The sequence below is a fragment of the Astyanax mexicanus genome, chromosome 22 (genome assembly GCF_023375975.1).
Source record: "Astyanax mexicanus isolate ESR-SI-001 chromosome 22, AstMex3_surface, whole genome shotgun sequence".
NCBI classification, from domain to species: Eukaryota; Metazoa; Chordata; class Actinopteri; order Characiformes; family Acestrorhamphidae; genus Astyanax; species Astyanax mexicanus.
Window position 1 is genome coordinate 2,895,373 of NC_064429.1, and position 26,509 is coordinate 2,921,881.

The 26,509-nt window shown below is 37.9% G+C and overlaps 1 protein-coding gene across 2 annotated transcripts; it reads right to left on the bottom strand.

Moving 5' to 3' along the window:
- Positions 1–216: 216 nt before the first annotated feature.
- Positions 217–14,581, bottom strand: bcl7a (BAF chromatin remodeling complex subunit BCL7A). Of its 2 annotated transcripts, none has more exons than XM_007238260.4 (6): positions 14,407–14,581; positions 11,128–11,209; positions 10,863–10,959; positions 9,395–9,568; positions 3,515–3,609; positions 217–2,562 (listed from the first exon to the last, which is right to left on the bottom strand). In XM_007238260.4, the coding sequence occupies exons 1-6, from the start codon at positions 14,496–14,498 to the stop codon at positions 2,497–2,499; spliced, it is 606 nt and encodes a 201-aa protein (XP_007238322.1). In that variant the 5' UTR covers positions 14,499–14,581; the 3' UTR covers positions 217–2,496. The 2 variants fall into 2 exon arrangements, with proteins under 2 accessions (XP_007238322.1, XP_015458204.1); XM_015602718.3 differs by having other exon boundaries at positions 14,418–14,577.
- Between the last annotated feature and the right edge of the window lie 11,928 nt (positions 14,582–26,509).

Here is a 26,509-nt window from a genome sequence, read left to right on the forward strand (position 1 = left end):
AAACTTTGCTCCAACAGTAAACCCAGCAGAAGTTCTGATTTAATGAGAGAACTCATTTTGTCACTCATTTCTTGATGCTGCTTCACCAAGCTGCGACCTAATGTTCTTCAGAAATGTTCGCTAGCATGGTCTGTGAACCCTGAACTGCTGGATCAAAATATAGCCCCGATGTGCTACTGAGAATCTAACTAGTAAACAAAACAAAACATCAAGATATTGAAAGGATACGCATTTATTTTCTTATAAAACCAAAAACTACATGTGGAATAAATAAATGAAAACAACCATACTTCTGTACACATTTCTAATGCAGAGTGAAAACCAAAACAATATGGTCCCAATGAGTACATTTTCGCTAAAAGGTTCAAAGATTGAACTAGAGAAGGCAATATTTTGGCGAAAAAAAATTGTGGCAAAAAAACAAGTGTAATAACAAAAATGTTATTGTATAAATATATACATATTTTTGCAAGCAGACATAATCCGAGTGATTTTTTTTCTCTAAAAGTCATACTTAGTGTTTATATGCCAGCACTGCTGGACTGAGTATGAGGTATTTGCACAGCTGTCTATCAATAACCTGCCTGTTATATTCTAATGAAAATCACTTTGTTTTCCCCTTGGACAGCTACACAAGCTAAGTCATGACGGCAGACGCTTGCCAGAGAGAGACGAAATACTCAATGAATCCGATGGGTGACAACGGCCAAAATTAACATCAAGTTGTGCATTGTGGACATTTAGAAGGGTGTAGTGCTGTTGAAATGGTGACCTGCATTTCAACGCTTGGTTTTGTAACTCTGTGTTTACTGTCACAGTTTAAACTGCACGTTCGTGGGTGTGAGAAGAGAGTGCTGCTGGGAGAGAAACCAGAGTGAGAGAAACAGAAATGCGTGAACATGAACTAAAACAAGCTTATTTCATTTCAGTAATTCAAGGCACACAGACGTATGCTACAAGCTACAACTTGCTAACTTACGGTCTTCACAGTAGGACGTGTCTGAGCTGAGTGCTCGGACAACTTTGAACCTGGCACCACTTCCTCTCGCGACCTTATTGCCTGGTTCACTAGTTTAGCTGGAACGTCTTACAGAAAAGAGAAAACTAAACACCTTTTGGAACTACAGCAGCAGAACCGTTCATTTTCAGCGCGACTAACAGTGTGTTGACCCTCCTGAGCAAAGACAAAAAATACATTTTGGTTGCTTTTAAACAGCAAGTGGCAGTTGAGAGCGGTGATGACTACATGAAACGAGGAGGTTCTGTCTGTGGCAGTCACATGCAACTGCAGAAGAGACCCCACACGAAAGACCCTTCGAAACACAGGGAGATACAGTGGCCCGTTTTAGATTTCAATCCTTAAAATCCTTTAGATGAGATTAAATGTTATTACCAGTCCAAATTCTTTTAAATGCAATACATTTGCAAGAACTCTGTTATTAATAAACACTTGTGACTTTTCCCAGTGAACCTCTGGAGTCATGCCCTTATCATGCCCATTTAAGGAAATCTGGATCCAGATTGGATTTAGTTTAAGAAAATAAATTGTATAAAAAAAATCTATATCCTCTAAATGCCAGTGGATTACACTGCCATTCTCGTTCAAAAAGCAGCAGGTTTTATGTTGTGGCTTAATTGCTCTGACAGTAGTGGAGTACAGTTTGAGTGGCTGAGGTTATATAATAATGTTTAAGTTTAGTAGTAACTGGCCGGCTTTTATGCATTCTTGCTATTAGCAGCTCTCTAGGGGAAAGGATTTACAGGTCAGAACGATTTGCTTTCTACCGAGCAACAACAGCATTTCTCAAAATTCCATTCATTTTACTAATGATCATAATCCAGCTCTGAATAGGATCCCAAACACAAAATTACTTCAGAGGTCCTTTTATGTTAACGATGGAAGCAATCACCAATATGAATTCATATTCCACATCCACACCTGAATTAAAATTAAATTGTTGCAAAATGTAAAATGTTACTTTTAAATGTAAGAACTTTACTTTAACATTCAGCAATTTAATTTCTTCCTAGTGGAAAGTTACAAAGTTTGTTTGGGGTTATTTTTGTCCTTTCAATTAAAATGAACTGGAAAATGTCCAGTAATTTTAACCAGTGTGAACAGCTAGTACCAATCACATTTTTCTCTTTTCAATACATTAGAAAACTATATGGATTAAAATCCAAAACGGCGTTCCACAGAACACATGCGCTGGAGATGTGACGACAGGGCGACCTGTTCTAAAATCAGTGCAATGTAAACCCCTGTCCCTAAATCTCACAGATCAATTTCGTACTTTTCTCACATCAAATCGAACAAGACCAAACGTCTCCGGTTTGGCCCTTATCCGTACTGAAGGGTGACTGTGTTTAAGAGGGAGAAAAGGGAGCAGATGAACAGAGAGATGTACAACTTAGAGCTTAGAGTGAAATTACTCAAAAGTTTACCGGGAGAGGAAAGAGAGATCACTAGAGTGTAACAGTTGGCAAAAGACCAGGTTAGTTTTCTTCTGAGGAAGAGTCCATTTTGCCTTTCTTACTAGGGGGAGCACCATCTTCCAAGTCCTGTAAAAGAGAAACAGAGGAAACTACATGATCAGGGGTAGTGTAGAGAGCAGCAAGTACATGTCAAATTTGGGGTGACTGTCAGGAAAAAATAGGAATGCGTGATTTCATCACAACACCAGTTCTTTTTTCCTTTGATTTGTTTAAAGATTGAATCAGTTTCTTATGCTCGGTCTGAAAGTCTGAACCATCTAGAAGTGTTTCACACTGCACACGAACCAGATCATGGTTCTCCAGGGGTATTTAATCAGAAATCAGCATGGTCCAGTTGGAGAAAATTTCGTCAGTCCAAGGTCCGGACCGTCACCATATTAACTTGTGTTATGATTCAGTGCTATATCCTGTATACTGGCCTGTCTGGCCAGATTTTGTGTATATTCCTCCCCTGTCTCTCTCGCGCTCAGTGTGTCTTTAGTTTCCGTCTGTTCACGGGCTCCCTGTCTCTTTATAAAGGCGTTCTGATTGGCTGAGGAGAGGAGTTTGTTGATATTACACCATATGTGATTGGTCTGTAAGTTTACTGCGCCGCAAAGCACGTAAACCATAAAGACAAGAAAAGTTCCGCTGCTTTAAATGAAGACTGTCAGAATTAAATACTTAATAACTTAAATAGTTTATTTGGGTCCGCATTGAACAATGTCTGGGTACGGACCGCGGTCCACCTATTAGTGACCCCTGGTCTACACCACGGTTTATGGCCCCCTTCACACCTGCTACTTTGGTTTAAACCCAAACTGAAAACTCAAAGTCCAGACCAAACAAGACAGGTGTAAAACATCACTTAAACTGCCTTTAAATGAAGTAGATCTACAGTCAAACCACTAATTCTCCACTGAATACAAATCATAGACTGTATACAGTATAAACAGATGCCACAAATACATATATACAGCACAGATTATGAATCACTGAAAACTGAAAGAACAGGTAACTGGTTGGATCTCTATGTTACCTGAGCAGCTTTAGAGGAGTCTGTAAAGAGTTCTTGATCTCCCTGTGATTTGCCGTCCCTCTTGGCTGTTGACTCTGATGAGGAATGATTTTGTCCTAGTAAAGAGAAATTAATTGAATAATTTACTGCTTCAACTGCTTTCACCTTGAAGTGTTATATCAACCAAAGATCATCAAACATGAACATACATCTGATGCTTCCTAATGCAAATCTCCCCCAGGGTTCAAGTAGTTTCTTTTCTTCTTTGTGTTTCAAATACTATTAGTGAATTAATTTATTTTAATATGATAACTGCAATAACCTGCATGTTACTTAATTGTATTTTAATATAATGTGTCTTTAATCCATTAATGGGTGTTCATTACCAGTAAGCCAGTGTGATCCAGTGTTCTGAACTTGGAGGTGTAAAGTGGTTGTCTACAGTAGCACATTTGTGAATATAAAATGCTTTGATATTACACTTCAGGTCATTAAAACACTTCAGTGCTTCTGCAAATATCTGAACAAAGTTTGATAGTTCTATTTTTAGACTACACAGCTTAATAATCATACATTTGCATCAGACTTTGTGGTGCTTTGTTTGGTAATTAAGGCTGGACAATATAGTCAAAATTTCTATTACAATATATTTCTTAATTTTGGTAAACACAATATAAAAACAATATATGTATAAAAGCTGCTGGTATAAACAATGCATATATTCAAACATCCTCTTTCTATTACTGAAACATTTTCTATCGCACTCTATGTTAATTACAGACCCTCTTTATCGTTATCTATTAGAATTGGACAAAACTACAAACCTTTGCAGCTTCATTGAACACAGAGTGACTGTCCTGTACTGCCTATTCTTAAATAGATCTTTGTTATGCATCAGAAGCCACAAGTCCAGGGCTATTTAATTTTCAGTGTGGCATCCAGTTGGAGTAGATCTGACCCAGATTTTTGTTGTTTGCCAACAAAACTCTGCTTGGAGGCGAATCGGGGATCTCTCAGCGCATGCTCAGTGGCCCAAAACACACCAGAACTGTTTATGGAGAGTCTGACTACTTTCTGTCCCCCCTGTTATATTAGTAAATGAGTGTTAAACTCTAGAGGGGTCCCGTGAGGGATTTTTTTATAAATGTGGTGATGGACTATCAATCACAGAAGGGAGAAATGGTTAAAACTGCAGATAATTGCTTTTTTCAAATAATTGGCTACAGCTGATGTGGCCATTATTTCAAACCGATACCTGCTGATTTATTTATTGCATGTTGGAAAAGGCCACTCTATTATAATTGGTTTCAAATTAAATCATTTAATCTTATGTGTATTTATTTTTATTAGTTTTAAAGTTTATAAAACATTACACCGGAATGCTCTCCAAGTTATAAATGTATATATCTGCAGATATTTACATATGTAATATCGGATATCGGCCCAGATTTCCTACATCGGTGAATCCCTAGCTTGTATATATATTTTTATATCTATTTCAAAGCCTTCCTATTTTTTTGTCTGCATTTTTGGACGATGGAATTAATGTATGGTCCAATAATGGAATTTTGTCAGTAAATTTGCATCCTTTGACCAGTTGATGAACAAGTTTAATATTCTGAAATCACATAGAGTCCCTCTATGTCACTGCTAGACTCTGCTCTCGAAGGTGGGACATATTCTAAGCAAACTATTCGTGGACTATATGAAATTTTCACTATAAATAATCTACTCTGGATACCCTGAAAAGAAGGTGGGAGGAAGACCTAGGCCACCAAATTTCAGAAGAAATGTGGCAGAAAATCATTCAGAGTGCGCACTGGTCGTCAATCTGTCAACGACACTCTGTGGTGCAGTTTAAGGTGGTACACCATCTTCATTGGTGTAAAGTGAGACTGTCTAGAATTAAACCAAGCGTGGATCCTACATGTGACCGATGTAAACAAGACTCAGCAAATCTATTACACGTTCTGGACATGTCCGAAGCTATATTGGTTTTGGCAATCCATTTTTGATACATTTTTGTTGCATTGTTTGGTGTCCTACCAACAGACAATCACTTTAGTCACCATAAACAAAATATGCTGGCTTTCTGTACTCTGTTAGCCAGAAGACTTATACTGTTTAAGTGGAAAGACTCTAGTCCTCCAACCTATGCCCACTGGATCCGAGAGGTTATGCAACACGTTAAACTGGAGAAAATAAGGTAGACTCTTCAGGGGTCAGTACAGAGGTTTTATACAATTTGGCAACCTTTCTTAACATTTGTGGAAAACATCGAAGCTGAAAACATTACCTGTTACATTACATAATATAAATATACAGCATGCATTTTAGGGCTGGCCCGAATAGCGTTTTTTGAGCTCCGGATATTCGGCACTGATTCGAAGCGAATATTCGAATATTCGTTTTTTAAAAAAAGAGGTAAAAAAAAAAAAGCAAATCACGGCCCCTTTAATCCACTGAAAAATGTTCAATTTGCTCTGACCGACGAGACATATTCACCCCGGATTTTTGGTGTTTTTATCCCGGATTTTTGTGTTTTCACCCCATATTTTTTCTGTGTTTTTAGCCCAGATTTCTTTGTGTTTTCATCCCGGAATTTCTGCTGCGCTGCTGCACGGTTTCTCCGCTGCGCAAGCCAGCCCAGTAAATTGCTGTTTGTGTTTTCACACTTAGGTTATTTGCTTAAAAAAACAAACAAAAAAAAAACGTTTGTTCAGGAAGTATTTTATATTCTTAAACATTGTTGATTATATTAGAGGACAGTCATTGTAAACTGTACTTGGTCTATTTCGGTTAAAGGATTGTGCAGGGCATATTACTGATTTTGTATTTTTGCACTTGGGCTATAAGCTCAATATTAAATATTTCGTTTGTTTAGAAATTATTTTATATTTTTAAACCATGTTAAATTATATTAGAGCAGAGGAAAGTCATTGTTAATGACGTTATTGTACTTGGTCTATTTCGGTTTAAGCATTGTGCAGGGCATAGCCGTATTACTGATTTTGTATTTTTGCACTTGGGCTATAAGCTCAATATTAAATATTTCGTTTGTTTAGAAATTATTTTATATTTTTAAACCATGTTAAATTATATTAGAGCAGAGGAAAGTCATTGTTAATGACGTTATTGTACTTGGTCTATTTCGGTTTAAGCATTGTGCAGGGCATAGCCGTATTACTGATTTTGTATTTTTGCACTTGGGCTATAAGCTCAATATTAAATATTTCGTTTGCTTAGAAATTATTTTATATTTTTAAACCATTTTAAATTATATTAGATAAGAGGAAATTCCTTCAGACATCATTTTTGTAGGCCAGGCTTTTGTAACCGATTTAGCCCCTGTTGCCACATTACCCCTTACGTTTTATTATATAAATCAGTTTCGAAGAGCCTGCATTTTTTTTTATCATGTATAATAGAGGTCTGCGCGAGACTGATTTTTAAACCCACTCTTCCACGCTCCCGCGTTTCTGTCTCGTTACCAGTGTTGGGAGTAACGGCGTTAAAACTAACGGCGTTACTAACGCCGTTACTTTTTTTCAGTAACGAGTAATCTAACTAATTACTCTGACTGTAACTATAACGCCTTTACCACCCCGTTACTGCACGTTACTTTAGCCGCACTTTTTTTTACTTCGCTTTGCCCTGGTTAACCCCTCCTCTGTCCGGTGAACTTGAGCTTCTGGCCGCTGTGCCTGTGGTTTGGCGTGGTGAAGTGAGGCACAATTGTGACGATTTGCTGCTCTAATCAATTCAGTGATTGCCGTGGACAGGCCAAGTTCCGAATTAAGGATGTTAAACTCTTTTTAGCTGCTCCGGTTTTTGTGGTGCTGCTGCTTTCTCTTTTAGAGAAAGCTCCTATTAGCTCCTATTTTTTATTTTATATAAAGCTCTGATGTGATAATCACAATGTTGCTAAGTAACCAATTATTATTGTTCACTACAGCGAACGAAATAGCGAAAACTGAAAGTGAAAAAAACATTTGTGTTAACTGAATCTAATAAAAACGGTAATTAAAAGGAAAAACATAACTATCTCGAACTGTATTTTGTGTTTATAAAACTAACTAAAACGAACTGAAATTACTGATAGAATACCCTCATTTTCGTGTTTAATTTATTTATAAGCGCTGTTGTACAGCGGAGTTGTACAGCGGGCGGTGTTGTGCCGAGTGCGCGGCACCTCGTGGTCCTTTAGTTCTTGTGTAAAGCGCTCGCGCTAGCAAGCCCACCCTAAAAACTTACTGAACAGAAAAAATTAAAACAAAATAAAATTAAACTATAATAAAAATGAAAAATGTAATCATGTAGCTCTGGGCGCACGTGAACGCCTCCGCGTTTGACTTGCAGCACTGTGTGTAGCTGTTCTTAAAAAACATTTAAATTAAATAATAGTTCTATGCTTCTATGTTACAGTGTTAATTAACATAATTCTGATTATATTTCGCTCATTCAATCAGCCCAAAAACAGACAGTTTATGGGGCGGATCGGGTCAGGCTCATAATGACAGTTTATGGTTCGGGCTTGGGCAGAACGTGCACGGGCTCCGGCTGGGTCGGATTTTTTGGGCACGATCTAAGCTCTATTATCTTTTGGTGAAGCTGTTATATTAATACAATTTTAACGGGCATTAAATTGTTGTTTTTGTCCATTATTTTGTTTAGTTTATATATACATATTTCCTTTGAGTGTGGCTTGGTTTGTTTAATTTCATCCCCAGACGCGTTTTTCATTTTTTTCCGTTTTTTTCAGTATTACAAGTTTTAGTAATTTTCTTTGGTTCTGTGGAGAATTTCGTTTTGTTTTTTTGAAATTCGTTAGATTATATTTTTGTCAACATTTTGGGTTTATTTTCGTTTGTTATTTTTCTAATAATAATAGTAAATGCATAATTGATTTCCTTTTTTTGACGGGCGAATAATAAAAAGTAACGCAATAGTTACTTTTACTGGTAACTAATTACTTTTATAGTGGAGTAACTCCGTTAGTAACGAGTAACTATAACTAATTACTTTTTCAAAGTAACGTGCCCAACACTGCTCGTTACCGCGCCGCAAAAAAATAGCTTCTTTTAATCCCGCGCCCGCCCGCCACATACACATTTCTGCCGCTCCCGCCCCACGTTCCTAATATAAATGAAATAAACTACATTTAATGCTTCAAATTTACTTATATATTTATTAAAACAGCAGTGCTGAATAGTGCGGTCCCGTTCCTTACCCTAGTCCAAACACCATCGGTGTGTGCGTGTGTGTGTCGGTCCATCCTGCGTGTTGAGAGTTTTCTTTAGGTTTTTTTTTTTTTACAATTATTACAGTTTTCTTAACTATTTATTAATTTGCTCCCGCATCGTCTGGATTAAACTCCTGCTCCAACCAATAACAGTTCAGTTCTGTCCCGCGCGCAAGATATTCTGACGGGACCCGCGAAAACAGAAGTGGTTAGAGTGAGGTGGAACTCTGGAAAGGAGAAAAAAACGAATATCCGAATACCAAAATTAAAAACCGAATACCTACTCAACGAACGAATATCCGAATACCCGAATATTCGGGTCCAGCCCTAATGCATTTATTATTATTATATATTTTTTTCTTCAATTCACTGTGAATAAATATATGTTGTACACATTTATTTCATTTATGTATTTCCTAATGATCCCCCTTTTTTTAATATGCTCATATTTGTTATTTGTGTAAAGGGATTTTTATTTACTATTTTTTTTATTGTTATATATTTTTTATGCAGGTCTGAAGGGAGGGGTACTGTGGGGAGGGAGGGGGTAAAAAAAAGAGTACGGGAATGTTTGTGTCCTGTATGTGCCAAAAAATCTTGAATAAAACAGACTTTGATTAAAAAAAAAAAAACGTGTGTATTCTCTGTACTAGACTCACCAGTCTTGCTGTCCTGCCCAGACGAAGACTGTTTGCTAGGGAACTGGTCACTCTTGGTTTCATTGCTGTCGCTCTGAGATGCTGCCATGGGCTCAGGGGTGGGGCTAGTGTTGTTACTGGTCTCCTGCTTTAAAGGGGAGGAGTCTGCAATGGAGCTCTGGTTACTGTTGTCATCTGCGAAAGACAAAAACACAACAAGTTCAGGAAGAACTTTTCTCATGCAGGACTAAGTAAATCGGCATCAGAGCTGTAGCAGTCTAGATATCAGATCAACTCTGCATAATTCATTATTAGACAGCTCCCTCCGGTGGCCAGACAGGAAAAAATGTCCTAATTATGAGCAGACAGATCTTCTAGACCTATCTAGTCTAATTCAGACAGTGCTGCGTTTCTGTTTATAAGTGGGGTGAAGTCATTGTGTTTGTAATGTTTATGCATGATAAATCACAGGTAGACTGTTTAGCATCACCATCACACAAGAAAACATTCAACCCATAGTCAACCCATAATTGACTTCCTTAAACCAATCATCATATCTACTGTAACAATATTCATTTTTCTGTCATTTTATACATTTTAGGGCAGTTTCCCAGACAGTGATTGGGCCTTGTCCAAGACTATATTTTTCTTTCAATGGAAAATCTCTACTCAAAGTGCTCAAATTTCTGGGAAACTGCTGCATAATTTTCATATTACTAAACAACAAAAAATGGCTTGATCTGGGCCACAGTGAAAAAAAAAGTAATGTTCTTAATATTTAAAGAAAAGTGTCCAATATATGTGAGCACATCCTAAAGCCTCTCGTAATAAAACACATTTTTGATACACAGTTTTACTAAATGTGCCAATAGACTAAAATGCATTATTCTCTGTCTGAATGCAAATCCTAGCATTAAATTCCCATGGTTTTGCTTTAAAACATACAGACTGAGTGTTAAAGAATTAAACACCTAAAAAAATGTGTGATAACACTGTTGGATGCCTAGATCATCTGATACACAATAAATAAAGATCCTAAACAAGTTTAAGCTCCTGAAAGGTTTTCAAGCACTTGGCTTGTCTCCACTCCACTTTTTTTTCTAGGCTCTGCCTCCAGTCTCATTATGTTACGCAAGTACAGTCTGCAGTGCAAGCTTTGCATGACATTTTGTCATTTGTTTTTCAGGTGTCCACAATGTAATTGCAGGTGTTTCAATGTGTTTATCATCAAAACCCTTGTGTTAGAGCCCTATAACATGACAAATTAGGACACAATTATTATGACCTGAAACTGTTTCTAAAGTTTGCTATAGTTATAGCAGGTAGAGGTACTAGAACAATTATGGACAACAAAGTAAGTAATCCAAGAAAATGACTGAATGATATATTGAGATGAAACTTAATCCCAGACAGACGCAGTGACAATGACATAAACCAACCTCCCAAGTCAAGAGTAAAAGTCAGAAAGAGAATGAGTTTAGTTCATTACCATGCATGTCCATCATTCCAGGAGAAGAACTATTCTCTGGAGTTGTGACTTCAGAGCCATACTTGTCATCCTTGCCCTTTTTCTTGTTCTTGTTCTTCTGCAAAAGGAAACAAATCGAATGTAATGTCTATACATGCTGCGTATACATGTAGCATAAATATTGTAGACAAATAAAATAAATTTTCCCCATAAAGCAGTTAGTCACATTTAATCTGTGTTGGTGTGTTTATAATACATGAACTTGGGTGTCTTTTGTCTTACTTACATCATCAGATTTGGGTTCCATCACTGGTACCCATTTGTAGATTCGCAAAGATGTGTCACCAACCGTCACCCATTTCTTCTCCCTAAGGAAAAGATCATTTTTGAGTGAACCTGGTTGTGACAACAGTTTGCCCATCTACCTTCAGACATTACATATACATACACAAAACCATGACTTTCAATAAACCCTCTTGAATTTGTATCACAGAGAAAATACAGTATTATGATGCAGATATTTCAGTGCTGTACTTCAGACTCACCTAAACATTCTGCTAAACAAACACATGCGTTAAAACTAAATGCAAAAATATTTAATAAAAGAATTTTGTTCAAATAAACTTACTATGGTTTACTATCGGCTTCCCTAACTTTTGCTGCATCAAGAAAATAGTAAATTAAGACACTTGTATCAGAAAAACTGAATAATGACATTATACTAAAGGGTGGGCATTGTGGGCATTTTTTTAATTGCATCATGATGTTTCATTATGCTGATATACTGTATATAGTTTCTGTATGTAGCATAAATAGGATAATTGTTTAAAGCCCACCGACCAACTGCATGTTTAAACAAAGTATACCATTAGCGTAATTTGTACCTTTTGACTGGATGAAGGTTATCCATCAGACAATATAATTACTGCACTGTAGGTATGAGATAGTATTTAAATAGAAGTCTTTAAAATCAGCTGTTACTGGTGCTTTCGTCTGGGTGTAAACCTACCACAATAAATAATATGATATATTTCCCCCCCAAAATTGTCCACCAATACATTATACATTACATAGTATGGCTGCAATACAATGTAGATTATAAAAATGTGTTCCAAATTTAAAGTACTTCAAAAAACAGATTACATATTAACTCACTAAATATCAATTCTTCCTACATTTAATTCTTCAGCTGTTTTTTTTTATTTATTTTAAAAGTGATGGAGGGAATGGCAGGAATTACTTGTTGACTAATTACCTAATCAACTAACTAAAAAAAAACAGCAGATTAGCCAAAATCACCAAAATCATTAGTAGAAAAACGCCATTATCCTCCAAAATGTTTTATCCTTCAGTGCTCACTTCCAAACAATGAGACTCAACTGTGAAATGTGTTCAGTGTGTAGTGTGAGTTCAGTGTGTGTATGGAGTGTAGAGTGTGTATGGAGAGTGTGTGTGTTGTGTATGGAGTGTGTATGTGTGTGTTGTGTATGGAGTGTGTGTGTTCAGTGTGTTTAGAGTGTGTGTATTGTAGAGTGTGTATGGAGTGTGTGCGTGTTGTGTATGGAGTGTAGAATGTGTATGGAGTGTGTGTGTATGGAGTATGTGTTGTGTATAGAGTGTGTAGTGTAGAGTGTGTGTTGTGTAGTGTGTGTGTGTTGCGTATGGAGTGTGTGAGCAGTGCATGGAGTGTGTGTGATCAGTGTGTTGAGAGTGTGTGTAGTTTGTATTGAGTATGTGTGAGTTCAATGTGTGTGTAGTGTTTTTTTTTTGTGTGTGTGTGTGTGTATGGTGTGTGTGAGTTCAGTGTGTGTGTAGTGTGTGAGTTCAGTGTATGTTTAGTGTGAGTTCAGTGTATGTTTAGTGTGAGTTCAGTGTGTGTGTAGTGTGTGAGTTCAGTGTATGTTTAGTGTGAGTTCAGTGTGTGTGTAGTGTGTGAGTTCAGTGTATGTTTAGTGTGAGTTCAGTGTATGTTTAGTGTGAGTTCAGTGTATGTTTAGTGTGAGTTCAGTGTATGTGTAGTGAGTTCAGTGTGTGAGTTCAGTGTATGTGTAGTGTGTGAGTTCAGTGTATGTGTAGTGAGTTCAGTGTGTGTGTAGTGTGTGAGTTCAGTGTGTGTGTAGTGTGTGAGTTCAGTGTGTGTGTAGTGTGAGTTCAGTGTGTGTGTAGTGTGTGAGTTCAGTGTGTGTGTAGTGTGTGAGATCAGTGTGTGTGTAGTGTGTGAGTTCAGTGTGTGTGTAGTGTGTGAGTTCAGTGTGTGTGTAGTGTGTGAGTTCAGTGTGTGTGTAGTGTGTGAGTTCAGTGTATGTGTAGTGTGTGTTGTGTGTGAGTTCAGTGTATGTGTAGTGTGTGTTGTGTAGTGAGTTCAGTGTGTGAGTTCAGTGTGTGTGTAGTGTGTGAGTTCAGTGTGTGTGTAGTGTGTGAGTTCAGTGTATGTTTAGTGTGAGTTCAGTGTATGTGTAGTGTGTGAGTTCAGTGTGTGTGTAGTGTGTGAGTTCAGTGTGTGTGTAGTGTGTGAGTTCAGTGTGTGTGTAGTGTGTGAGTTCAGTGTGTGTGTAGTGTGTGAGTTCAGTGTGTGTGTAGTGTGTGAGTTCAGTGTGTGTGTAGTGTGTGAGTTCAGTGTGTGTGTAGTGTGAGTTCAGTGTGTGTGTAGTGTGTGAGTTCAGTGTGTGTGTAGTGTGTGAGTTCAGTGTGTGTGTAGTGTGTGAGTTCAGTGTGTGTGTAGTGTGTGAGTTCAGTGTGTGTGTAGTGTGTGAGTTCAGTGTGTGTGTAGTGTGTGAGTTCAGTGTGTGTGTAGTGTGTGAGTTCAGTGTATGTGTAGTGTGTGTTGTGTGTGAGTTCAGTGTATGTGTAGTGTGTGTTGTGTAGTGAGTTCAGTGTGTGAGTTCAGTGTGTGTGTAGTGTGTGAGTTCAGTGTGTGTGTAGTGTGTGAGTTCAGTGTATGTTTAGTGTGAGTTCAGTGTGTGTGTAGTGTGTGAGTTCAGTGTGTGTGTAGTGTGTGAGTTCAGTGTGTGTGTAGTGTGTGAGTTCAGTGTGTGTGTAGTGTGTGAGTTCAGTGTGTGTGTTGTGTGTGAGTTCAGTGTGTGTTAAATGTATGTGTATGTGTGTCCTCCCCTCCCCCCTCTCCTCCGCCCGTGGCTCTTGGTTTAAACCCCGGGAATTCGGTAATAAAGTACCCGGCTGAGGAGCGCGGTCCCCGGGCGCTGATCTCAGTGACCGCACGGCGGCCGCCGGATCCGCCGGGCTGAGCGGCTTCATGTGACTCTGCAGCAGCAGCAGCAGCGGCGGGGAAATGGCTCCTCTCGGCTGAAGCCCACATTAAAATTTAATAGGAATAAACCGCTCCTTAGGCGAGCTGACGGCCCCGCGAGCCGCCGGTAACCGCGCGGGGAGCGGACAGCTCAGCCCGAGCCGTCTGGATAACCCGAGCGGGAGTGAACTCGACCGAAAAAACCCGGTTTCGTTTCATTTCATTGTTTCTGGTCTTCTCTTTCTTCTCCCTCCCCCCGCTCTCTCTCTCTCTCTCTCTGTCTCTGTGTTAGCTCGTTAACCGGTCGGTCGCTCTTACCATTTTCGTACTTTTTCAATGGCGGCCATAACCCGCTTGATGTCATCCTTCGCCCTGCTCCGGGTCTCCGCGCGGACCGACCTGCCCGACATTACGGCTGATGGTGAAATATCTGTTCAGCAGCTCCGCCGCTCGCCTGTTTAGACACAATGCGAACACACAGCACAGGACGGGAGGGGGAGGCGGCCTAACAAACGAGTCACGAACGAGTCGGTTCTTATGAATCGGTTCCTCTCAGTGACTACACTACACTACTCTGAAAAGACTTTTAACAGACTAAAGTCTAACACCCTCTCGAATCTAAAGACTAGTCACAGACTTTTTATTCACAGATTAGTCACAGGCTAAGATTTTTCAAAGACTAGGGATCACTATTTGCAAGACAAATTACATATCAAGTTACAAATAATGTGTATATCAATACTGTGAATTTATATTATTTTTCTGCCACAGTTAGTTCTTAATTTTTTGAATAGAATACATTTTGTGTTCAACTTTACCTATAAGCTTTATTACCCCATTTTGCTACAGCCATGTATAGCATAGAATCACAGTTTCACTGCTGTACATTTGCCTTTGTTTCAGATATAATTAATGCAATAAAGAACATCATTCCTGCAAAATGTGCATTTATTAAAATTGTTTGTATTAAAAAAAACACTGCCCAATAAGACAAAGTAGTGCAAAATAAAATAACTTTAAATTGAAGGATTTTAAAGTGTTACCTGTGTTTAAATACTGTACAAATTAAAGCAAGAACCATATATGGCATATTAACTGCTAAATGTGTTCTTTTTTTTTATCTTTTGTAAAAAATCGTTTTGACACTGTTCACGTTACTATTTGCATGAGATCAGTCTCAAGACTTGCAATAATATTAAACACAATTGATTTTATCAGAGCGTGAGGATACGAACCCAATTGAGACTAAAACTTTCAGTCGTAACCACCTTACACTAAACGATCGAGATGACGCGACCGCGACTCGACTGCAGCTCGACTCGAGCCAGACTCTTGTGATTTTCTCCCGACTGTGGAAATTTGTCTGCAACTGAGAAATCACTTAAAAATCGTTAGGTGTAAGGCTGGCATAGCAGACTAAAGTCTGACACCCTCTCACATCTAATACCTTACCCCTAACGATTTTCAAGCGATTTCACTGTCACAGACACTGTTGAGTTGCGGTCGGGTCATCTCGATCGTTACGTGTAAGGTTGTTGGGATTTAAAGTTTTAGTCAGTCTTCTTCGCGTCTGGGTGTTCAGATAAAATCACCCGTGTTTAATGTTATCGTAAGTCTTGAGACCTGGGTCACACAAATACTGACGTAAACAATTTTAACAAACAATAGGAGAGCTACAGGAAGAAGCAAGGCAAGAATATTTTACGTGACTGTTTACAAACGATTTTAAAAATAACACATTTTGCAGTTAGTATACCTTATATGGTTCTTACTTTAATGTGTACAGTAATTTAAACACAGGTAACACTTTAAAATCATTATATTTAAAGTTATTTTATTTTGCACAGTTATTCATTTGTTCAGTGATACAAACAAGTTTAATAAATACACATTTTGCAAGAATGATGTTCTTATTGCATTAATTATATCTAAAACAAAGGCAACTGTATAGTGACATGCTTCAATTTGACCTTTAATTTGTAGCTGATTGTAATTGTGTTCATTCTTTTTTAATTAAAGGGTGATAACTGGAAAGAATAACTGAATTGCTATAATGCAAAAGAAGACTTAAAATAAATAGCTTTATCTTAGTCCTAGACAGTATTGATAAAACTTCATATCATATTAATTTTAAAGAATATAATTAAATTATATGACATGTCTTTATTTTTAACAATAAAAGAAACTTTACCCAGATAGATCCTATTCTTACTGGAGTAAAAACTGACACTGCCAAAAAAGGAAAAGTACAGTGCCCTCCATAATTATTGGCACCCCTGGTTAAGATGTGTTCTTTAGCTTCTCATAAATTGAGTTTTGTTCAAAAAAATATAGGACCACGATGGGAAAAAAAGTAAAGTCCAACCTTTAACTCAAGTAAATTTTAAGGGGGAAATAAAATCCCTGACTAAGAAATAATTATTCTTCATAAAATCACCTGTTCCACAATTATTGGCACCCCTAACAATTCTTAGGAAATAAATTTAATAAAAGTATTTCTGTCACTTCTACAGTAGTTTACGAAGTTGATAAGAGTATGTAGGAACATTTAATTAGTAATTCACAACTTCCTGTTTCCCTGGGGTATAAATATGACGTGACACAGAGGCCATTTATCTTCAACATGGGAAAGACAAAGGAACATACCATTCAAGTGAGGCAGATGTGTGTTGACCTTCACAAGTCAGGTAATGGCTACAAGAAAATCGCTACTCGCCTACACCTGTCCATATCTACTGTCAGAGGAATTATTAAGAAGTTTAAAACAACTGGAACAGTGGTAAACAAGCCTGGACGAGGACGCAAGTTTATTTTGCCACCACGCACAGTGAGGAGGATGATAAGAGAAATAAAAAGTTCTCCAAAGCTCACTGTTACAGAATTGCAACAAATGGTAGCTTCTTGGGGTCACAAAGTCTCCAAAACAACCATCAGGCGCTATCTACATGCCAACAAGCTGTTTGGGAGGCATGCACGGAAGAAACCATTTCTCACTCACAATCATAAACGCAAACGTTTGGAGTTTGCTAAGCGGTACTGGGACTTCAACTGGGACCGTGTGCTTTGGTCAGATGAAACAAAGATAGAGCTTTTTGGCAACAAATGCTCTAAGTGGGTCTGGCGTAACACAAGAGCTGAGTATGCAGAAAAGCACCTCATGCCCACTGTGAAATACGGCGGGGGATCAGTGATGCTGTGGGCCTGTTTCTCTTCTAAAGGCCCTGGGAACCTTGTTAGGGTGCATGGCATCATGAATGCTCTAAAATACCAGGACATTTTAAAACAAAATCTGGTGGCTTCTGCCCGAAAGCTGAAGATGGGTCGTCACTGGGTCTTTCAGCAAGATAATGACCCTAAACATGTGGCCAAATCTACACAGAAATGGTTCACCGCACACAGAATCAAGCTCCTCCCATGGCCATCTCAGTCCCCATACCTCAACCCCATTGAAAACCTGTGGGGTGAGCTGAAGAGGAGAGTGCAGAGGAGAGGACCCAGGTCGTTGGATGATTTTGAGAGAATGTGCAAAGAGGAATGGTCAAAGATCCCTCTTTCTGTATTCTCCCATCTTGTGAAACATTACAGGAGAAGATTAGGTGCTGTTTTGTTGGCAAAAGGGGGTTGTACAAAGTATTAACATCAGGGGTGCTAATAATTGTGGCACACATGATTTGATGTTAAATAATTATTTCTTAATGTGGGATTTTTTTCCTACTGAATAAATTCACTTGAGTTAAAGGTTGTATTTTACTCTTTTTTTCCATCGTGGTCCTATATTATTTTGAACAAAACTCAATTTATGAGAAGCTAAAGAACACATCTTAACCAGGGGTGCCAATAATTATGGAGGGCACTGTATGTTCATTCTTATTTGTAATAGATTTAAATAATGAAACATCAAATAACATTAATTGTAGATAAGTGTCCGTTTCTGGAATTTATAATAAAAGTACATGTAACACAGAGTGTAAAACCTAAAGTAAAATATTATTTATATCTGTAAATAAACATCTTTACACCAGGAACAGCAAGATATTATCAGAACTAGCCTGGATTTAATGTCTATTAGAGCTTCATTGTTATTTGAGTTAAAAACACTATAAAAACACAATGTTCAGAAACTCAGCAGGCTATATTTTATTATTGATGAGCAACATTAATTTAATAATGTATCAGGGTGTAGACATATTATTAAGACATATTAGAGTCTCCTGAAAATAACCACTAGTATGTGTGAGTGTCTTCTGTAATAGTTCTGTAATGTTTAGGTAAAGGAGCAGCTATAATAAATTGGTCTAGTGTTGTAGCGATATACAGTATTTACAGCATCTGTTACTGACTGATCTTCATTATAGAAACCTTTTAAATCTATTAAAAGTTATTCCTTCATTTATTCATTCATTTGCTACTCAAATAAAATTCAATTGAACTGTTGGGTTTAAAATACTTGTGTTTAAATGTGATTCATTGGCATACATCGTTTTAATCGTCTGAACCTATAATAACAATAATAATAATAATAATAACAACAATAATAATAATAATAATAATAATAATAATAATTTACATAATTATTTTAGTAGATTAAAAGGCAAGGCAAGTTTGTTTATATAGCACCTTTCATATACAACGGTCATTCCAAGTGCTTTACAAATTAGAAAATAAAAAGAGAAGTCAAATTACAAAAACATGTAAAAGAATAACAGTAAAAATGGAAATAAAAACTAAAATAAAATATAACACGATTGATTCAAAACATGATTAAAACAAAAAAACATGTAAAAACATGTAAAAGAACGACAAAGAATTGGAAATAAAAATAAAATAAGAATAAAGCATGAATAAAACATGATACAAAAGTGCCGTTAAAGAATAAAAGTGTACAGGGCTGCAGTGTTTTAAGCTGAGCTAAAGGCCTGATCAAACATGTAGGTTTTTAGTCTGGATTTAAAAGTGTTTATTGTTGGGGCTCTTCTAATGCTCTCTGTTAACTGATTCCATTTAAGAGCAGCGTAGTAGCTAAACGCTAAAAGCTCCCTCTCTGTGTTTAGTTTTTACGTTTGTGCAGCTAACTGAGCAGTTCCTGATGATCTGAGAGTTCTGCTCGGCTCATACTGCTGGAGCACATCAGATAAATATGCTGGTCCTGCACCCTTACACATTTATAGACCAGTAACAGTACCTTAAATTCTATTCTGTAACATACTGGTATCCAGTGTAGGGATTTAAGGATGGGGTAGATGTGCTCCCTTCTTTTACTCCTAGTCAGTGTAGAGGAATAAAACTTGAGCTTTACTTTCTTTAGTGAACTTTTTAATGAAGCAACAGCATACACTCTACTCCGTATGTTTATTTATCCCCCTCTGGATGCCTGCGCTCTCACTACCGTAAATAGCGCTAATATATGCACAAACACATTTAACTACCGTATATGACATCTCCCCCTTTTGCGTTTTATAACAGCAAGGAACATTTTAACTTAAACATAACATCTGTTTTTTTTCTTTTAACAGCACCAGTCAATAACCAAAGTTATCTCACACTGAAACACTTCAGCATGCCTTACTTAAACATGGTACTGTATTATAACTGTCACATTTACATGGTCACAAATCAACATAACTGACAATACAATTTTTTTTTTTGTTCAGTTGTCCTATTCACAGTTTTGTCTCTTTTTTTTCTTTTCACCCCATTCCCTCCAAAGGCCATAGGTTTGTGTTAGCCTACAGGTCGAGCCTGCTGACTGGCTTTCACACTCTACCAGACCTGGTCACGGTCGGAGGAGGTAAAGGACTTGTAGGCTTGTCCAAACTCTGACTAGCAGGAACAGTTTCTATAGTAGTGACATCAGACTTATCTGTCCTTCTGTTGTGGTCAGCGGTTCTGACGACAAAAGATCTTGGAGTTGTGCTCTCACTTGAGACAATTGCTGGTAAAGACCATGACTTTTCATTGTCCAGCTTCAGGAACACAGCATCACCTGGTCGCAGTGCAGGTAAGGGCTTGGCTCCATGACGAGAGTTGAAGTATTAGGCTTGTTAACCTTTTCCTGGCCATCCTTTACTTTTACTGCAGTCCTACTGGGCCATTTGGGCAGGAGATTCTTCTCCAGGATTGGGAGTGTAGTTCTGTTTTTCTCCCTATCAGCAACTCGGCAGGGCTGAAACCAGTGGAGAAGCATGGAGTGGATCTATAGCACCAGAGCCAGAACTGGGTCCTCTTGTTTGAGAATTTTCTTTGCTGATTGTACAGCTCTCTCAGCATTTCCTTTGCCTTGTGGATAGTGAGGGCTAGATGTACAGTGCTTAAAGTCGAGCTTTCTTGCAAACTCCTGATTCTCAGCACATCAGAATTGTGGCCCGTTATCGCTTACAACCTCATAAGGAATACCAAATACCAAGACTGTTTTCAGTTTCTTGTGCAGTTGTTGTTGGAAGATGCAGTATTTCAAGAAACCTACAATAATAGTCAGAGATTACTGGGGGGGGGGGGGGTCTTTTTCCCCCAAAAGTGGACTTCATTTGGCTCTCTATTCCAATGCCCCCTAAATACACGAGCACACTTCAAACCTTTTAATTTAGACATATTTTATTCATTATAAGTTTGTTGTGAATCTGTTGTTGCTGTCCTTATTTGTTCGTCTGTTGCTCCCCACTGTTAACATAAATTTGATATAAATGCAAGTGTTCCTACATCTGTGATGTGACTTCATTGTCTGTCTCTGTTGCTCACCTCAGTTGTCTGTTGCTTTGTTCCATTGTCTCTGTTGCTGCCCTCCATTGTCTGTCTCTGATGTTGCTGTCCTTTATTGTCTATCTCTCTACTATTGACATAAATAGATAAGAATTACTTCATGAGGTACACGGTATGGTCATTAAAACTTAAACATGAATTAATAATAATATAAATTGAAGTGTTCTGTCTTATTCAAATCTTCCTACAACTGTGCTGGGACTTTGTTGTCTCTCTCTGTTGCTCACCTAGGTCTGTTGTTGCTCTCCCTCCTCTATATCTCTCTTGCTGTCTGTCTCTGTTGCTTTTCTTCATTGTCTGTCTATTTTTCCTCTCCATCTTTTGTATCTCGCCTTCACTGTCTGTCTGTTTTTCCTCTCCTTTAGGGTCATTTTACGGGAAATCAGACACTTTGGGACCCAACCGACACAGATTTTCATCAAACTTTGTGTGCATTTTTAGTGGCAATTTAGAACCCCAGAACTGCATTTGCATGAATCTGCCACTAATATAAAGGGAGAAATGGACTAAGAATGTTTTAAGTAAGAGGGTAGGGCACTACACATTCAACCTTGATTGTCAATTTAAATTACAAACAGATGGTTTTGATGCTGTTTGAAAGCTCTTTTCTGGCTCTACAGAGTACACAAACAACATTGAACTCAACAATTAGGCCCTTTTTAGTGGCAAGGTAGAACTCCAAAACTGCATTTGCATGAATCTGGCACTAATATTTTAGAGGTTGTTCATGACATTGCAGGCTATGTGTGGAAAAGATACTGACCATTTTTAAATATAGTTTTTTTATATTCAGATTTTAGTATTTTAATATCACATAATCTATACTCGGCTAACTGTTGAGTTCAATGTTGTTTGTGTACTCTGTAGTAATCCGGAGAGGCAGACGGTTCGAATGGTGTATAACATGTCCGCATTCGATCAAATATGGACGTACGAAAAACGCAAATATGAAAATAATTTCATAACTTTCATAAACTAGGCATATTTCGCCCTAAATGTTTATTTTCTGAAATGAGATACGGCTAAATAGGCTAGATAACTGAAAAGCTTTAAAATGGCATATTGGGTGTCTATATTGAACCTATTAGTATTCATAAACACAGCCAGATATTAAATATGATATTTTTCTGGCCCGAGGTTAACCCCCTTTTTACACCTCTATACTGTATTTTATATATGGTTTATATATGTTGAGAGTAAAATACACCCTAGCTTGATCGTCAGAATTGCAAAGTGAGTGACTGAATGTTATTGTCACTTAACCTACATTTCTTAAAAATCAACAAAAATCCAGACTTTAGAGTTATCACAATAATAACAGTAATAATCCGGTGTTACATGTACAATATATTATTGGGCTAAACCGAGCCCGGCACACGCAGGGGAGTTGTAAAGAAATAGAAGCCCTGTGTAACGACCACTGTTTGGTCAGTAAATGAGTCTCAGACCAGCGCTGCTTTCCACTCTGTTTATTCTGAAACAGATTAAATCAAATAATAAACCTTCACGTCTTGCAATGAACGGCTGCAGGTATAGCACACATCCATCTCAGAGCTCTCACTCGTCTGAGTGTTCTCTTTTTAAAACAGTATTTTTACATAACATGTACGTGATCGTATAGCTTGTTTTTCTCATAAAAATATATTCAGAAATAAACAGAGGAAAGCATTTTTTTTTATCTTATAGCACAACAGCATTAGAAAAATTAATTAACATATTTAGAAATATTTATAGAACATTTTTGGAGGGAAAATCTAGGGAGCAACATACCTGAAACAGATTAAATCAAATAATCCTTCACGTCTTGCAATGAACGGCTGCAGGTATAGCACACTGAGGTTGTAAAAAAATAAAATAAGATAAAAAGGGATTAGTTTAATTCACATTTTACTTTAGAAAGCATGAGTTATAGAACGCGACTCGCACGTGTCTAGACTAAACTCGATAAAGTTAGCATTTCTCATCAAAACTATATAATAAGTAATGCACTGGATATTTTTATAAAAGTTATAGAACAGTGTTACGTGCCCCTTGTAAGATGGTGGCTGGGGTATGAGAGGTACAAGTTAGGCAGTAACTTGAGTGTGTGTTGATAAATGGAAGTGAGGAGACAGACAAGTTGAATTCCTTTGAGATTTTTACTCAGAATAAGGTTTTATTTTACAAATCAGCAGTACTTAAAACGTACCAGTTGTTAAAAGACATGTAGCAGTACAGATTTGTTTAAAGAAGAAGTTAAAACTCAGAAACCGACCTTCTGGACCATGGATGGTGCCAAAGGAAAGAAATAAAGAAAAACAACTTACCTACCTAACCAACAAAATAACCTAACAAAATATACAAATGTGGCACCCACCCCTTACCTAGTGTGTCTATACACAGTTTTACCTACGGTGATGTAATGTATAGGCGCCTTTCCTTGCCTGTCCATGCCAGGGCGGTTAGAGAAAACAGAACTGAATAAAAAGTTACAGCTGCAGATAAGAACACTGGAGGCTAAAATTCAGGCCAAACAAACAGAGGCAATCAGCATAATCCTCAACAGAGTTTCAGTATACTCAGTATAAATCTCAGTCAGTCTCAGTATTAAAAAAAACTACATAGTACCATTAAGCCTCTCACAAACACAAAGCCTCCTCCATTAATCCACACGTAGAGGTATTTAAACAGGAAGCACCACCCCTTCCTGGTGAGCCACTCCTCCCATTGGTGGATCTGGTCAGCTGATCCTCAGCATGTCTCCCATTGGCTGGCAGAACTCTGGACAGTGCAGGATAGGAGTAGAGTAGAAAGAAAATAGAAAGAAAACAAAAAACACAAAAAAGATATACGTGCCCTTGTGGCACGTAACGACAGTGTTTTTAAAGTTTTTAACTAGATAAAGATTAGAAAACATATATTTTAGAGAGGAACTGTAGCAGCTACGAACCATCCATCTCAGAGCTCTCACTCGTCTGATGGAGGTACGGCAGCAGCAGAGGGACACAGCCTGCAGGGACGTCAAAGCAAGAAATGAAAAGCTCCCAAAAATATATTTAACCTTTTTACAAAAATATAAACTTTCACAAAAAAATAAACTTTTTAGACATTTTTAACCCATTTTTATAATACTAGAGCAATTTTGGTGAAACTCATTAATTATATTATCTGGTAATTCTAACTCTGTTACACCTGCACTCAGCAACTTACCAATTTTGGGCCTTTTTCTGAACAAGTCACCAATGTTTTGGGACAATGTTACCGCCGATTTCTTCCGTTTTCGCTCCTTGTCTTCTTTTTTACCCATTTTCTCAAGTAACTTTCCCCTGATTCTTATTCTTTCCACAAGCTAAGAACAGAAATGGGGGAATGCCGCCACCTACTGGATTGGTGTAAAACAGTCTGAACAAAATGTGGAAAGAGAAACATTAACAATTTTTCTTACTCGTCACTACTCTGGGGGCAGGGGGGGTCGAACAAACCCTTCGATCCCCCCTGGCTACGGGCCTGACTGTTGGTGTTTGTACTCACACAAGTCCATTGCAATCCTCTGTCATGGTCGTTCCGGAAGTTTTGTACAGATGAGAGGTTCCTTTTGTTGTGTTCTTTTCAGTTCCCGGCACACCTGACATGAAGTCACAAGCTCGCTTAATTCCTTACTGAGTCTGGGCCACCACACGGATGAATTTGCTCTTTCTCGACATTTCACTAGGCCCTGGTGCCCATCATGAATTTTCTGGAGAATTTCACCCCTCATCACCCGTGGTCCTGCTCCCTCTAAGAACAAGGCCATTATACTCTGATAGTTCAGATTTCACTTGGATGTACTCTCTTGCAGCCTCAGGTACACTGCTTAGATGCTCAGGCCACACAGTTCTTATGAGCTTTATGACAGAAGACAATTTAGCATCAGTGGATGTAGCTGTACTGATTTCATTCATCTTGCTTGGTGATGCAGGGATCCCTCCTACTACACTGGCCACATAACAAGCTACATCACTGTGTGTGTCCACGTCGCTGCAGGCCAACGGACTACGTGACAGGGGTCTGCAATGATTAGAGTTTTCCCAGGAGCTAGGGGTGTGACGAGATATCGCGAGATTAAAACGTGACAATATTTCTCGTCAAGCTTAAACCTGTCTCGCGGGAAAAAACAGTAGGTGAGCTCCGCGCGACAGTGTTCTTACTGGCCCAAAGATTCACAGCCCTAGTAAATACTGTAAGTAAATCCTACACGTGGTTCATAGGCAAGTGTACTAATCCCTTAGCTCTGTACTGTGTTTAAAAAAATGTTCTGTCTCTGTTTGCACATCAAGCATAGTCTTAATATGACTGGTTATGGTTATGCATAGTTAAATTACAAGAGATGTAGGAGAAAAAAACACAAACCAAAGGCTTAATATGACTGGTTGTGTTTTGCACTTATTGTTTGCACTATATAAGACCTAGAAAAGTTTTATTTTTTGTCCTTATTTCTATTTCTTATAGAATCAATGTGAGTGAGAAATCAGTCTTTGTTTTGCTTTATATGATTTTGTCACTTCTGACACCTTGTAAAGGAATAAAACTTGAGCTTTACTTTCTTTTGTGAACTTTTTAATGAAGCAACTTCAGCCAGCAACAGCATACACTCTCCGTATGTTTATTTATCCCCCTCTGGATGCCCGCGCTCTCACTACCGTAAATAGGGCTAATATATGACAAGCACATTTAACTACCATATATGACAGTCAGAACTCTGGCTGCTGCATTCTGAATCAGCTGAAGCTGTTTGATGGTCTTTTTTGGAAGTCCAGTTAGGAGTCCATTACAGTAATCAAGCCTACTAGAAATAAAGGCGTGGATGAGTTTCTCCAGGTCTGCTTTAGACAGAAAATATCTGATCTTGTTTATGTACTTTATAAAACTCAACAGAAAGTTTAAATGGTTTAGCGAACTTATGTGTTTTATCGCTTTTTTTAAAGGCCGGTGTTATGACCGGTTGTGCTACCCTGTCTGATTGTGCTACCCTAGTGTATATTTCAAAGTAAAAATAAACACACTTTTAGAAATATGTTTCCAACAACATATTAGAATAAGCTAGCTAAGTTTAATATACTTTGCATTTTTAAATATATTTTTTGGTATTTTAAATGCTTATTATTGCTATTTTTGTTATTAATTGCTATTTACACTTTTGTATCACTTAGAAAAAGAATGACCGTGGGTTGAAGATAAAGATAAACTAAAAAATCATAAAAACGTGAAAAAAGGTATGTGCAGCTGTTACGGGCACACTGGTGGTAAGAAGCATGGGTAGCACCTAGATCTTACACGGATCTCCTTATCAACAACAGTGGACGCTGACCACAAAATCATAAGGTACAATAAGTTATATGCTTTTTTTTAACAATAAGATAAACAAACAGTTTGATGAAGGCTTAAATGTTAGAAGGTTAAGTGAGCACGCGGATAAGACGCTAACTTGGCTAACCTAAACTACAGAGCTGGAGCCATTTACCATCATAATCAAAAATAAACTGCTCGAAAAAGAACTTAAATCTCTTGTCGAGTTTCGCTTATTTGTTCCTCGATAGGTCCCCGACGGTTCTGGCACCATCATCCTGCCCATCAAGTGCATAAAAAGATGAGGGATAATAAAACCCATCCATTTTCGTAACAGTGCTCCAAACCGGAAATAGGTTTA